Consider the following 12,934-nt stretch of genomic DNA (forward strand, 5'->3'; position numbering starts at 1 on the left):
GATGGCTCATGATGTACTAGCTATTCCATCACCACGGTGGCTTCGAAGGCCACTTTTAGTGTTGGTAGCAGAGTGCTAATGCAATATGCAACTCGAATTCAAACTCCACAATTGAGCCTAGGCTCAAGCTTAACCCAAAAAAGAGTCGAGCTCAAGCTTGAGCCCACGTTTCCAAGGCTCGTCGAACTTGAGCCCAAGCTCAAGCTGTTACCGTATACAATTTAGGAATTTATATAATTTAGGACTTCTCTATTAATATTAGTTGTATAGATATATTACCATGTATATGGGCTAAATAATAGAGATCAGTTAGGGGCTCTCCGGATATAGCATTTGACCCATTTTTCCATGTATAGGACTTTTACGTTGATAAGAGAAAGGTGGTTGCACTTTTTCCAAAACCTCTCTTCATATATTTCTTTTCTCTAGTTTCTGAAATGGTATCAAGAGCGGGTTTGATTACTTGCTTGTTTTGCAATTTTTTTTTTTTTATCTCTTGAGGGTGTTTAGGTGTTGATTTCATCACTGTTTGTGACTATTTTTTGGTTCTTGGGTTTCTGTCGGCATCAAAAGTGGGTGTTTTGGTTCGATCCTTGCTGTTAGCACCATCGGTTGCATTTTCTAGTTCTGGGCTCTTGTTTTCGACGCCGTCTGTGGTGTTTTCTAGTATGGTCTCTTATTTTTGGGGCCTCTAGTGTTGATTTCTTGTTAGTTGTGGCTTTCGGAGATCTCTATTGCCGTCCTTGGTTGTGCTTCTTTTCAGTGCAATAGATTTTTTGGTGCGTGTTTCTTTGTGTATTTTTTTTCATGGTGCAAGTTACAATTTTCTGGTGGGATATTCTCTCTGTCTCTTGGTTGCATCATGTCATCAGATAAGTTGGAATCGTTCCATATTAGGTTTACTGCAAAAATTATTCTACTTGGAAGTTTCAATTTAAATTATTTGTTAAAGGAAATGAATTATGGGGTCATATTGATGGGAATGCTCCCGCACTTCAAGGTGTCGAGGCTTTGTCTAAATGGGAAATTAAGGATGCTCAGGTTATGACTTGGATCCTTAGCTCGGTTAAGCCTCATCTTGTCCTCAATTTGAAGCCTTATAAAATTGTTGCTGCTATGTGGAATTATCTCAACACGGTTTACAATCAAGACAACTTCGCTAGGCGGTTTCAATTGGAGTATGAGATGGCTAATTTCACACAAGGAAGTCTCTCAATTGAAGAATATTTTTCTGGTTTTCAAACTCTTTGGGCTGATTATTCCGATATTGTTTATGCTAATGTTCCCGCTACAGCTTTCTCTGTTGTCCAAGCAGTGCATGTAACCAGCAAGCGCGATCAATTCTTGATGAAGCTACGACTTGACTTTGAAATTGCACGGTCTAATCTGATGAATCGTTATCTTGTACCATCTCTGGATGCCTGTTTGAGTGAACTTCTTCGTGAGGAGCAGCGTATTGTAACTCAGGCTGCCATGGAACATCGGGCTAATGTTAGTGCACCTGTTTCTGTGGCTTATGCAGCACAGGAGAGGAATAAGGGTAGAGATATGCATGTTGTCCAGTGCTTTAGTTGTAAAGCTTTTGGTCATTTTGCTCGAGATTGTTCCAAAAAGTTCTGTAACTACTGCAAGAAACAGGGTGATATCATCTCTGCTTGTCCCATTTGACCTGAAAGGAAGCAATGTACCATTTATCATGCCTCCACTAGTGCCTCTAATTCTACTGCATTGCATGCTGGCTCGTCGGTTGTTCTCATTCCTCCTCCTACAGCCTTGGCAAACCCAAACACACTTACTCCTGAAATGGTACAACAGATGATCATTTTTGCTTTTTCTGCTTTTGGGTTCTCAGGTAATCATAGAGTTTCTTCTAAGCCATGGTATTTTGACTTTGGAACCTCTAACCATATGACCAATACTGTTGTTCCTCTTTCCAATGTAAAAAATTATGATGAAATCTGAAAATTAACATCGTTGATGGCAGTTCTCTGTCTATCAGTGTTGTTGGTGATCTTTCCCCTTCCTTAATTGATATTTTTGTGTCTCCTGGCCTCTCCACAAATCTTATTTCTGTTGGTTAATTGGTTGATAATAATTTTAATGTCTATTTCTCTCGTTCTGGTTGTGATGTGTAGGATCAAGTGTCAGGGAAGATGATTGCGAAGGGGCCTAAAGTGGGACGACTCTTTCCTCTTCATGTTTCACCTTCCACTATCATTCCTAGTTTTCCTTTACTTTCATTTGTATGTAATGTTGTTGGTTCTGGAAATAAGATGTGGCATAGATGTCTAGGCCACCTAAACTCTGATGTACTTCGTACTTTGTTTAATTCTGGATTATTGGGAAATAAAGCATGTTCTTCTCTTGATCTTTCTTTTTATTGTACATCATGCAAACTTGGCAAAAGTAAAGTTCTACCCTTTTCTCATCATGCATCTCGTGCCTCACAATGTTTTGTATTATTCATAGTGATGTTTGGGGGATTGCACCTATTGTTTCTCATGCGCATTGCAAGTACTTTGTTACTTTCATTGATGACTTTAGTCGTTTTACTTGGGTTTACTTCCTCCGAGCTAAGGCTGAAGTTTTTTCAGTCTTTAAGCGCTTACTTACACTTCTTGAGACTCAATTGTCTGCCAGCATCAAGGTTTTGCGCTCTGATTTTGGCGGCGAATACATGTCTAATGAGTTTCAAAACTTTCTTCAAAGCAAAGGGATCTTCTCTCAGCGTTCTTATCCTTCAACACCACAACAAAACGGTGTTGTTGAGAGGAAAAATCGTTACCTTCTTGATGTGGTAAGAACTCTTTTACTTGAATCATCCATTCCTCCTCGTTTTTAGTGTGAAGCACTTTCTACTGCTGTTCATTTGATCAATCGCTTACCCTCTCCTACGTTAAATCGTGTTTCTCCTTTCTTTAAGTTGTTTGGTCATCCTCCTTTATATTATGATCTTCGTACATTTGGTTGTGTATGTTTTGTGCATCTCCCTACTCATGAACATCATAAACTTACTGTTCAGTCTGTTAAGTGTCTTTTTCTTGGTTATGCTATCCCTCAAAAGGGTTATGTTTGTTATGATCCTCATGCTCGTCGTATATGGGCTTCTAGGAATGTGATTTTCTTTGAAAATCAATATTTCTTTCCATCTCATGTTTAGCTGCCATCTGCATCTTTATCTCTTCTGCCTAGTTTTTCTGATTCCCTAACCATTGTAGAAAGGTTTAAACCTGGTTTTATGTATGAAAGACGTAGTCGACATGAGTCTGGTTCCACTTCCTCTGTGCCCCCTTCCGATCTTAGCCCGACGCCTGATCTTGCTCCTACTTCCACCACTCTTCGTCGGTCTACTCGTCTTTCTTGACCCCCTGATTGGTATGTTTTCTTCCTTATGTCTCTCTTGTCGCTGCTTTATCCACTATTTCCATTCCCTCTTGCTACAAACAGACCATGGAACATGTGTGTTGGCAAAATGCAATGCAAGCAGAACTTCAAGCACTTAAGAAGAATCACACTTGGGATATTGTTCCTTGTCCTCCTACAGTCAAACCTATTGGGAGTAAATGGGTTTTCTTTGTAAAACTTCGTTCTGATGACTCTTTGGACCGGTACAAAGCTCGCCTCATAGCTCTGTGTAACAAACAGGAATATGGGGTTGATTATGAGGAGACATTTGCTCTTGTTGTCAAAATGACCACGATTCGAACCATCTTAGCTATTGTCACTTCACAGTCGTGGCAACTACATTAGATGGATGTGGAGAATGTCTTTCTTCATGGTGATCTCCAGGAAGAGATTTACATGAAGCTTCCCTCTAGTATGACTACTTCTTCTCCTCATGATGTCTGTAAGCTAAGGCGTTCTCTGTATGGGCTCAAGCAAGGGCCCCGGGCTTAGTTTGAGAAGTTTCGCAGTACACTTCTTTCCTTCAGTTTTACACAAAGTCAGTATGATTCTTCTCTCTTCTTCCACACGTCTGCATCAAGTATAGTCCTTCTCTTAGTTTATGTGGATGATATTATCATTACTGGCATTGACTGTAGTTTGATTACTAAGCTTCAGTAGCTGTTACATGCAACTTTCCATATGAAAGATCTTTCCCAACTCACGTACTTTTTAGGATTAGCAGTTCATCATCGGGCCAATGGTATTTTCGTGAACCAACATAAATATATTCAAGATCTTATCACTTTGGTTGGTTTGGAGGACACTTCTTCTGTTGATACTCCTATGGAGGTAAATGTCAAATACAAGAAAGATGAAGGGGACCTTCTAGATGATCCTACTCTCTATCGGCGCTTGGTTGGGAGTCTTATCTACTTGACCACTACGAGACCTGATATCTCCTATGCTGTTCATCAGGTCAGTCAGTTTATGTCTTCTCCTCGGCATCTCCATCTTGTTGGAGTTCGATGCATCATCCGCTATCTTCGAGGTTCACCTACTCGTGGGTTGTTCTTTCCTACCGGCTCATCTCTTCAACTTGTTGCCTATAGTGATGTTGATTGGGCTAGGTGTCCAGATACACGTCGATCTACTACAGGTTGGTGTATGTTTTTAAGTGATATCTTAATTTCTTGGAGGTGTAAGAAACAAGATCGTGTTTCTAAATCCTCTACTGAGGTCGAGTATCATGCCATGTCTACTGCTTGTTCTGAAATTGTATGGCTACGCGGTCTTCTTGAGGAGCTTGGGTTTCCTCAGACTACTTCTACCCCTTTTCATGCTGATAACACTAGTGCTATTCAGATTGCCACCAATCCCGTTTTCCATGAATGCACCAAGCACATTGAGGTTGATTGTCATTTATTCGAGACACCTTGGAAAGTCGAGTGATATCTCTTCCTCACATCTCTTCTGATCTCCAAGTGGCTGATGTCTTCAACAAATCTATGACTCGACAACGGCATCAATTTCTTGTTGGCAAATTGTTGCTGGTTGACTTACCAGCATCAATTTGTGGGGGGATGTTACCGTATACAATTTAGGAATTTATATAATTTAAGACTTCTCTATTAATATTAGCTGTATAGATATATTACCATGTATATAGGCTAAATATGGGGATCAATTAGGGGCTCTCCGGGTATAAGTTGATAAGAAAAGGGTGGCTGAAAGTCAGAGGGCACTTTTTCCAAAACCCCTCTTTATATATTTCTTCTCTCTAATTTCTGACACAAGCTCAGTACCTATTTCACAAATCAAGCTCGAGCGCTATGGTATTCGACTTGGCTCGATTTGTATACACCCCTAGGTGTGAGTTTAATTGAAGTAAATAAAGATCGCAAATTCTTATAATTTTATTTTATTGTTTCTTTAATTCCTTTTGAATCATTTTATTTTAATTTTTTCAAAAAAAGTAAATAATAGTTTTATAACTGTACAATTTTTTGTTTGTCGAGTGTCAGTTTATCATTGTATTTAGATATTACGAAAAAATCCTGAATATAATATAACAAAGAAGACAGAGGAATTTATTTGGTGGTAAATGTGAAAATAAAATGTTAGGAAAGAAATGAAACATGAATTTGAATTGCACACCATGAGCTGTACGTTTGTAGCACAAATTCAAAAGGAATGAAATATTGGTCATGGAATTTAACCATAGTCCATAGCACACTAATTGACAAATTACTTTACAATGTAAAATGTTACACTTACATGAGAAAGCTAAAATTAATTAGTTACCATGATACCATAACTCCTCAAGTTCAATCAAATATTTGAACATTTAAACGTACACATCATTTATCTGTGTTGATTTCTTTTGAACTTTATACAAACATCATTTATCCACATTGATTTCTTTTGAACTTTATGCAAACATCATGTACATAAAATTCATATACTTAATTCAAACAAACGAAATCTAGGGCTATTTTCACTAGCGATATGAACATGACATAACAATTGTCAAGTAAAATGACTGTTTAGGCAACGATATTTTGGAACTAACTTGATAAAGAATTACTGTTCATCAGTCATATTTGGCTGAAAATACAAGATGGCTTAAACTTGATTCAAGTTCAATCAAGCCAAGTTTGAGAAGCACAGGTCAATCTTTGGTGACATCTATATTGTATGTCCATCAAATTTAACAAAATGGCTTTTGGACAAAGCATCAACAAACCATATACACTATACACAAGAACTCAAGCTTGCCAACCAAGATGTTTAATTTCCAGAGTAAAGCTGCTAATAATCATGCTAAAGCCAATGTACCTGCTCCTGCCTCAGCCTCAGTCACCAACAGTACCCCAAGAGAGTGTGTATATTGCTGAAACTGCAAACACCCACGAACATAAAAATTTAAACTAATTTCAATGGAAGAGTTGTGTAAGGCCCCAGAAATCAAACAAAAAACATAGAAAACAGCAACCACAACAGCAAGCATGGAAAAATCTTATGAAGTTTACTTCTCCTCTCCTTTTCACCGAATTAGAATAGGGAGAAAAACAATCATCAAACAATAGAACCTAGTTCATATAAGGGCGTCCCAGATAGATGTTGCATGTTGAAATCTTATAAAATCAATAATGGCTCAGAAGCATGCAAATTATTACTTCTTTAAAGATTCTTTGAAATATTAACTCAAGCACTTTTAGCGGTAAGTGAAGCAGATGACATTTCAATTTCTAAATTGATACCTTTCTTTTCTTTTCTTTTCTTTGATACCTAAAAATCCCTTTAGTCTCCCTACATGTTCACCGAGCTATAAATTATGGCAAGACTGCAACTTAGGTAGCCAAAAAAGCTTGTGATATATAATATGCAAGTACATGGCGTCAATAGGATTTGAACCTCAGCCTCTTAGTTGAAACCAATATTTTTTGCCACCACAACAAACTCTTGGGGTCACTAAGCTGACACTTTTATTTAGTGTTTAAACAAAATAAATAGAAACACACCTGCTTTACAACTTCTTCAGCTTTATTTGCTAACTCTTGCAGTTTGGCTTCTCCAGATTCTTTCACAGACATGGTTTTTGAAGTTATGGCATCCACCTATTAGAAAAAGAAAAACTCAGATATCAAACTCCCTCGGAAGAAAATGACTAAGATTCAGTATAAAGATTCAAAGGTACTGAAATTACCTCTGCCACCACAGCTTCAACCTTCCTTTGCCTTGCTTCCAGATCACGCCTCCTGGATTCCACCTCCACTTTCACATTTTCTAGTTCTTTAGTAGCCTCCTGAAATTTAAGATTCCTTTCTTTTTCAAACTGCTTCTTTAGTTCATCCAATTGTTCCGCTGAAGAAAAAAAAGTGGGGCAAGAGAAAGTTTAACTCCAAAATGATAACATAAATGAAGGACAATAACTCAATATAGCTCAAAGAAGAACCTGCCTTTGCTTTGCCGTTCAACCAGTTTGGCTTCTAGCGACTTATCCGACACTATATCATCACTGAACTTTGTTTTCAATGCCTTATAGTCCCTTTCAATCGATTTTGCGGAGTTTACCTATTAACAGTGCAGATATAATAACTAAAGATATTTGGGTAATGAGGACTTCCATAGCAAAACTACGACAGGTTATCACTATATAAGAGTTACAATAGATTCATAATACACCTAAACACTTTAAGTATGTAGATAAGTTTCTATAAGTACATTTCATTGCAGCCAACAGACAATGTTTGAGAAAGAACCAACGGAAAATTTAATGCAATTATTGAGACCTGTTCGAGTATAGCTTGCATCTGAGCAAAGTGCTTTGACATTTTCTTCAAGACCTGAAAAAAACCACAAATAGATACCAACAATTAATCACCGCTTCTGCTTTACTTCTTATATGTATATTGTAGAATGTCAATAAATGCAATAAAATTAAAAATTTAATTAACATCCAGTAGAAACAAAAGAGCAGATCCTCTTAACAGGGAATCTAAGGTCTGATTGCACTATGATGACTTAACAGCAAAGACAAGATTAAGGATATAGATGTATGCACTCTGCTCCTTTGTTCAGATGTTATCCGACTTCATTTCCACTCTAGGACCAGTTGTCTCCCAGAAACCACAAGTCAGCAATAACACACTCAAATGTCATTAGATTTATCAATAATTAGCTTTCAATTAATAAAAGGGTCCCAGATCACATGCTACTGCAATTTGGCAGTAACTGATGTACAAATCTTAGATTTCAAGGGATGCCAAGAACCTCAAGTGAATTCCACAAGCAGAGTGAATATAAGCATTTTCAATAAAAGATCATGTCTTGTGTAGTCATGTTTTCAGCTAAAAAATTAAATTAAATAATAAAAAGAGGATCCTTAAAAGAAAAAAAAAAAAAAAAAAAGACTATGAACATCCTAACACCATGAACATTGACTAGTACAACATATTAGTTTACATGAATACCACAAATACATTAGCACAGTAGTTTATGCAAAATTACCTTCGTATAAACCTCAAGGGTTGCAGTCTTCTCCTGAAAAGACTGCATTGCTACTCTTTCCGCATTCTTTGCCTCATCCCGAACTGATTTTTTCTCTTCCAAAGCTCTCTTTTAGCCAAAAAAAATAATAATAAATTTAAAATAAATAAATAAGAATATGGAAGAATTCCTTACATCATAATAAGAGATTACAAATGTAGCACCCAAACAGTCAAATCCAACCAGCATTAAAAATATATATAGAAAATTACTTACAACTAACTAAATTCTCCAAGCAATATAATAAGATAAATTAATGGGAAAACCTACATGACTCGAATGATTAAATTAGGCCCTTATGTGGACATCTATTGCACAAGCAGATCATTGCATCTACTTCATGCATAAACAAAGATTTCAATCGAAAATGATGTTAGCATACAAGGAGAAAAATACTTAACCATGTACAACTTAACTACCAAGAGTTAGGAAAGAGAAAACACAAACATATGGCTAACACAGTAGTCAGAGCTGACTATAAGAAAAGGACATCAGAAGAAATAGCTGCACTAGAAAAAGTGAAGTGTTTAACAGAGTTATGAAGAAAAACAAAACACTGAGCTTCATTTTCAAATCAATTAACGCGGATGAGGATAAAATGCAACAACAATTGACTCAGTGCAACTCATTCTTATGACTCTTAAGTATCTATTCATTCCACTTTTGTTTTCACAATGTTCAGCTGCTTCACCAAAACATAGAGACACAGATGAAAAAGTACTTATAGATTTCCCTAAATCTTATTTCCATGGCAGCACTAAGAGCAATCACTCAACATACAATCTCCTCTGCACGACTACATAATTATCTCTATTTCCCGACCAAAGCAGCTGGAAAATAAAGAGGTAGCTACCAAATGCTGCCTATGTGTCCTTTTGGCTTTTAACGACATCTGAAAGCTTCAACAGGAATTGATCCATCTGGCATATGTGGATCATTGACCCTCTAACTCCTTCAAAAAAGACAGACACAACAGCTAATGCCTTTAGCATCTGGACTCATAATGGTCGGCCGAACCCCAGTAGTAACTTGTTAAAGATTTATGTGAAACTACCCATATGATATTGTAGAAAAGCATCATAGTTTATTGAAAAAGTATACGTTCATAGTTCATTGCTGCACATATAGCTTGAATTCAAGAAAAACTTCATCAGTCAATGTGTATGCCGTTGTGATAAAAGCACCCAGTATCATATGAAAACTCAATGATAACATGAGTAAGGTACCTGCAGTTTATCTGGTGATTGAACAATTTTTGAACGCAAATCTGCATTTTGTTGGACACTTTGTACCAGGTCAAACTCAGCCTGAGAGATCTGGAACATAGAAGGAAAGATCAATTGATAACAACAACAACAACAATAATAAAGAACCAAACCTACATATCAAATTTCCAATCTGCATGATGAACATAAATATATAAACACTAAATCCCAAATTCAATCATAAGTCTTAAAAAACATTAGATTTAGAAATATAACATTGCAATTATGAGGTAATTTAACTACAAACAAAAAAGAAGCCAAAATTGACATGAATGAAGGAGACCGAAATCAGACTAAAATGTATAGAGCATGTAGAATGAAAGAATCAGATCTAAATTTGATGAAGATACAGACAAAAAGAGCAACAAGAACAATATTTCTTCAGAAAGAAACAAGCTTATATCAATAGCCAATTTGCATACATCTCTCTTATACTCTCATAGAATCATTGATTGTGTTGTAGATTGTTGTAGATAATCATGCAAAATCTTACAGATATTGCATGATTAAGTGAATAAATCTATAATAGGATATTAGGATTGTAATCAATACATAATAGGAACAAATCTGCAAAATAGGAAGTTAGATTTTTTATTTCCTAGATTAGATTATTTATTTCCTAGATTAGTTCTTTATTTTCCTATATATGGATGTATAATTTGTCAATGCAATACATAAGAAAATTACAATCAGTTCTCTGTTTGTAACAGATTGCTCTCAAACTAATCCCCTCCTAATAATACTGATTTCTTATTTGCTTATCACACATTTGATATTTGATTCCTCTAAACAGAGCCTAGTACCACTTTTCATTCCTAAAATTATTGGATCAAAGGCTATATAAAAGAAGCTGGTTTCAAATATTCTTACCTTCTCTTCAAGTTCCCCTGTCTTCTCCTTCAATTTTTTAATAGAAGTTCTTAGTGACATCTGATGCTTGTTGAGGTCCTGAATGGTCTGACGCAATTCTTTAACTTTTGCATCTACCTCTTGAACAACAGGTAACTCCCTTTCTCTTGCTTCATTATAGGTTGCGATCTCTGCATTCAACTGCAAAGCAAATATTTGGTGAAAACTGATGTTCACCTTACAGCATCAAAGGTTTCTCTTCTGATTTACCTGGGCAATCTTAGCCTCCCACTCTCTTCGCTGCTCGTCAAGAATAGTTAAATCCTCAGCAATCGGTCTAAGAAGATTCATTTTTGTGTCTCTGAAATTGAAAACATATAAACAACTTACATTACTAAGTGTGAAACACATGAACTGATTAAAGGAGATTCACTTCACCAATATCTCAATTATGAGAACAAACTTTAATTATTACAGACAACATAAATTCCTCTAATTATACATAATATTCGTACCTAACAATGCGTTTCCCAGTCCCAGATCCAGGACAAATAATCTCATCCAAATGACATTTTATCAACCAAGTGTTTTATTCTGCAGCACTTCTGATTAAGAACTTCAAGCCAATAACTTATCCAGGGCTTGCTAGTTTCCTCTTTTATATCATGTTAAGAATCCACATGCAAGTATGAAGAAAACAGTAGATACATAATAACTTAATCATAACCGTAAACTGGACAAACATGATTATCACTTGCAAAGAGTGCTTTGAAATTCAACAATCTTAACAAATATCCTAATAAATACTTATAAGAGACACTACTTTGACAAACCAATCTACCAAATTCACAACTAAATCAAACAGTTCAAAAGAATTTTTCAAATTCCCGAGATAAAATTCACTATTTATTTTAGTAGAACCAAAAGAGGAAACTCACTTGTGAAGACAAAAATTTAGAATTGCACTGACAAAATACTCGGTCCGAGTAGCATCTGGTCTTACAAGATCTTTGAGTGTAAATTTCATCGGGCAATCAACAGAGCTCACCACCTCCTTTATCCTACTATACAAATTCATGGTCTGAACTGAACCCACATGAAGGTCCGGATTCTCAAGCTCCTCCAAGGCACCAAACTCCAGTTGCCCCTGATCTTCCCTGCAAGAAAAGAAAACAAACCCACAAAACAAACGCTCTCATTAATCATAAAACAATCAAATGAGTTCAAAAAATCAAGAAAACCAAGCAAATAGCACGCATACTCGTGGAGAATGTCGAGGTAGATCAAGAGTCGGGTGTAGAGATCCGAAATGAAATCCGGGTTCGGGTTCTTGAGATCGTTTTCTGTAATAATAGCTATCTGTGAATCTGCCAATATCGAGATGATTTCCGCCACCGAAAGCTTGGGGTAATCAAATTTCGACATCTTTACTGATCAATTCTCAACAAACAAATCCATTTCCACAACTAATTTCTGCTGTTTCAATGAAATCTAAAGTCAAATAACCTTAACACTTTAAAATACATAAATTAGGCCGTTAAAGAAGTTAGAGATTTTAAAATCAAAATCATTTAGGACTTTCTACAAACACCTAATCGGCAAATTCCAATGCGCCAATCTAACCAACACCAACGAAGAAAGAAATTACCAAATTAATAAATCTCAAAGAAAAATTATAATTTATTTATAAATTACCTTAAAATGATTTAGAATAAAGACGGGAGCTATGAACTACTTTTCATCAAACGTTCTGTTGCTGACCCAATTGTGCTAGCAGGGAGAAGAAGGCGGCAGATTGATGATTTGAGTTTTTGAATTTTCCCTCAATTTTTAGGCGGTGTTTATAAGATAGAAACTTCGTCCAAGTTTTTGGTCCATCAGTTTCGTAAACTAACAAAACAACTCCAAATCTTAAGACGGCACATCGCACTCAATTTTTAGGCGGTGTTTAAAAGATGGAAACTTTATCTATTTGGTCCATCAGTTTCGTAAACTAACAAAACTACCCCAAATCTTATACCATCATCTTATACGTAATGACTAAAATACCCATATACTCTCTCTTCTCCTATTACTTAGCTTTTTATTATTATTTTTTTTACCTCTCACATAGTATTATGATCAATAAATCAAACACAAATAACACATTTATTAGACTAGGGAAATGTAGAAAAAAATTCCGAGGGTAAAACGTAGAATTCTAAAAAAATCATACAAAACTTAAAACGAAATAAACGTATTCAAAGAAAGAACTTGTAGTTTTCAACAATGTTTTCAAACCCGACTTGAGACTCGGGCATTGCCCTACTCAAAGGCCCAAGTCCTAGGTTGATCAGTCTAATCAGTCCAACCCAATCGGTGATGTCATCATATTGACATCAGCA

At 36.1% G+C, this 12,934-nt stretch overlaps 2 protein-coding genes across 3 annotated transcripts; one reads left to right on the top strand and one right to left on the bottom strand.

Annotated features, from left to right (window-relative positions):
- Window positions 1–3,750: 3,750 nt before the first annotated feature.
- Window positions 3,751–4,836, top strand: LOC116124279 (uncharacterized mitochondrial protein AtMg00810-like). The gene is made up of 2 exons (XM_031409971.1): window positions 3,751–3,847; window positions 4,094–4,836. Exons 1-2 carry the CDS (start codon window positions 3,751–3,753, stop codon window positions 4,834–4,836), a joined length of 840 nt encoding a protein of 279 aa, XP_031265831.1.
- A 1,073-nt stretch (window positions 4,837–5,909) lies between these two features.
- LOC116124324 (kinetochore protein NUF2 homolog) lies at window positions 5,910–12,431 on the bottom strand. Of its 2 annotated transcripts, none has more exons than XM_031410047.1 (12): window positions 12,246–12,431; window positions 11,812–12,023; window positions 11,489–11,707; window positions 10,821–10,911; window positions 10,572–10,751; window positions 9,663–9,752; window positions 8,398–8,505; window positions 7,680–7,733; window positions 7,347–7,461; window positions 7,094–7,251; window positions 6,909–7,004; window positions 5,910–6,283 (listed from the first exon to the last, which is right to left on the bottom strand). In XM_031410047.1, exons 2-12 carry the CDS (start codon window positions 11,973–11,975, stop codon window positions 6,203–6,205), a joined length of 1,356 nt encoding a protein of 451 aa, XP_031265907.1. In that variant the 5' UTR covers window positions 11,976–12,023; window positions 12,246–12,431; the 3' UTR covers window positions 5,910–6,202. The 2 variants fall into 2 exon arrangements, with proteins under 2 accessions (XP_031265907.1, XP_031265908.1); XM_031410048.1 differs by having other exon boundaries at window positions 11,812–12,026.
- Window positions 12,432–12,934: the final 503 nt, after the last annotated feature.

Source organism: Pistacia vera, unplaced genomic scaffold (genome assembly GCF_008641045.1).
Source record: "Pistacia vera cultivar Batoury unplaced genomic scaffold, PisVer_v2 Contig151, whole genome shotgun sequence".
Taxonomy (NCBI): Eukaryota; Viridiplantae; Streptophyta; class Magnoliopsida; order Sapindales; family Anacardiaceae; genus Pistacia; species Pistacia vera.

Excerpts from the sequence above, each read along its gene's own strand:
- LOC116124324 (XM_031410047.1), bottom strand. The coding sequence starts at position 11,975 with ATGTCGAAATTTGATTACCCCAAGCTTTCGGTGGCGGAAATCATCTCG. Across the intron at positions 9,753-10,571 it reads CAGGGGAACTTGAAGAGAAG|ATCTCTCAGGCTGAGTTTGA; the intron begins GTAAGAATATTT and ends TCTATGTTCCAG. Across the intron at positions 7,252-7,346 it reads GGTTGAACGGCAAAGCAAAG|CGGAACAATTGGATGAACTA; the intron begins GCAGGTTCTTCT and ends TTTTTTCTTCAG.
- LOC116124279 (XM_031409971.1), top strand. The coding sequence starts at position 3,751 with ATGGATGTGGAGAATGTCTTTCTTCATGGTGATCTCCAGGAAGAGATT. Across the intron at positions 3,848-4,093 it reads TTCTTCTCCTCATGATGTCT|ATCTTTCCCAACTCACGTAC; the intron begins GTAAGCTAAGGC and ends TCCATATGAAAG.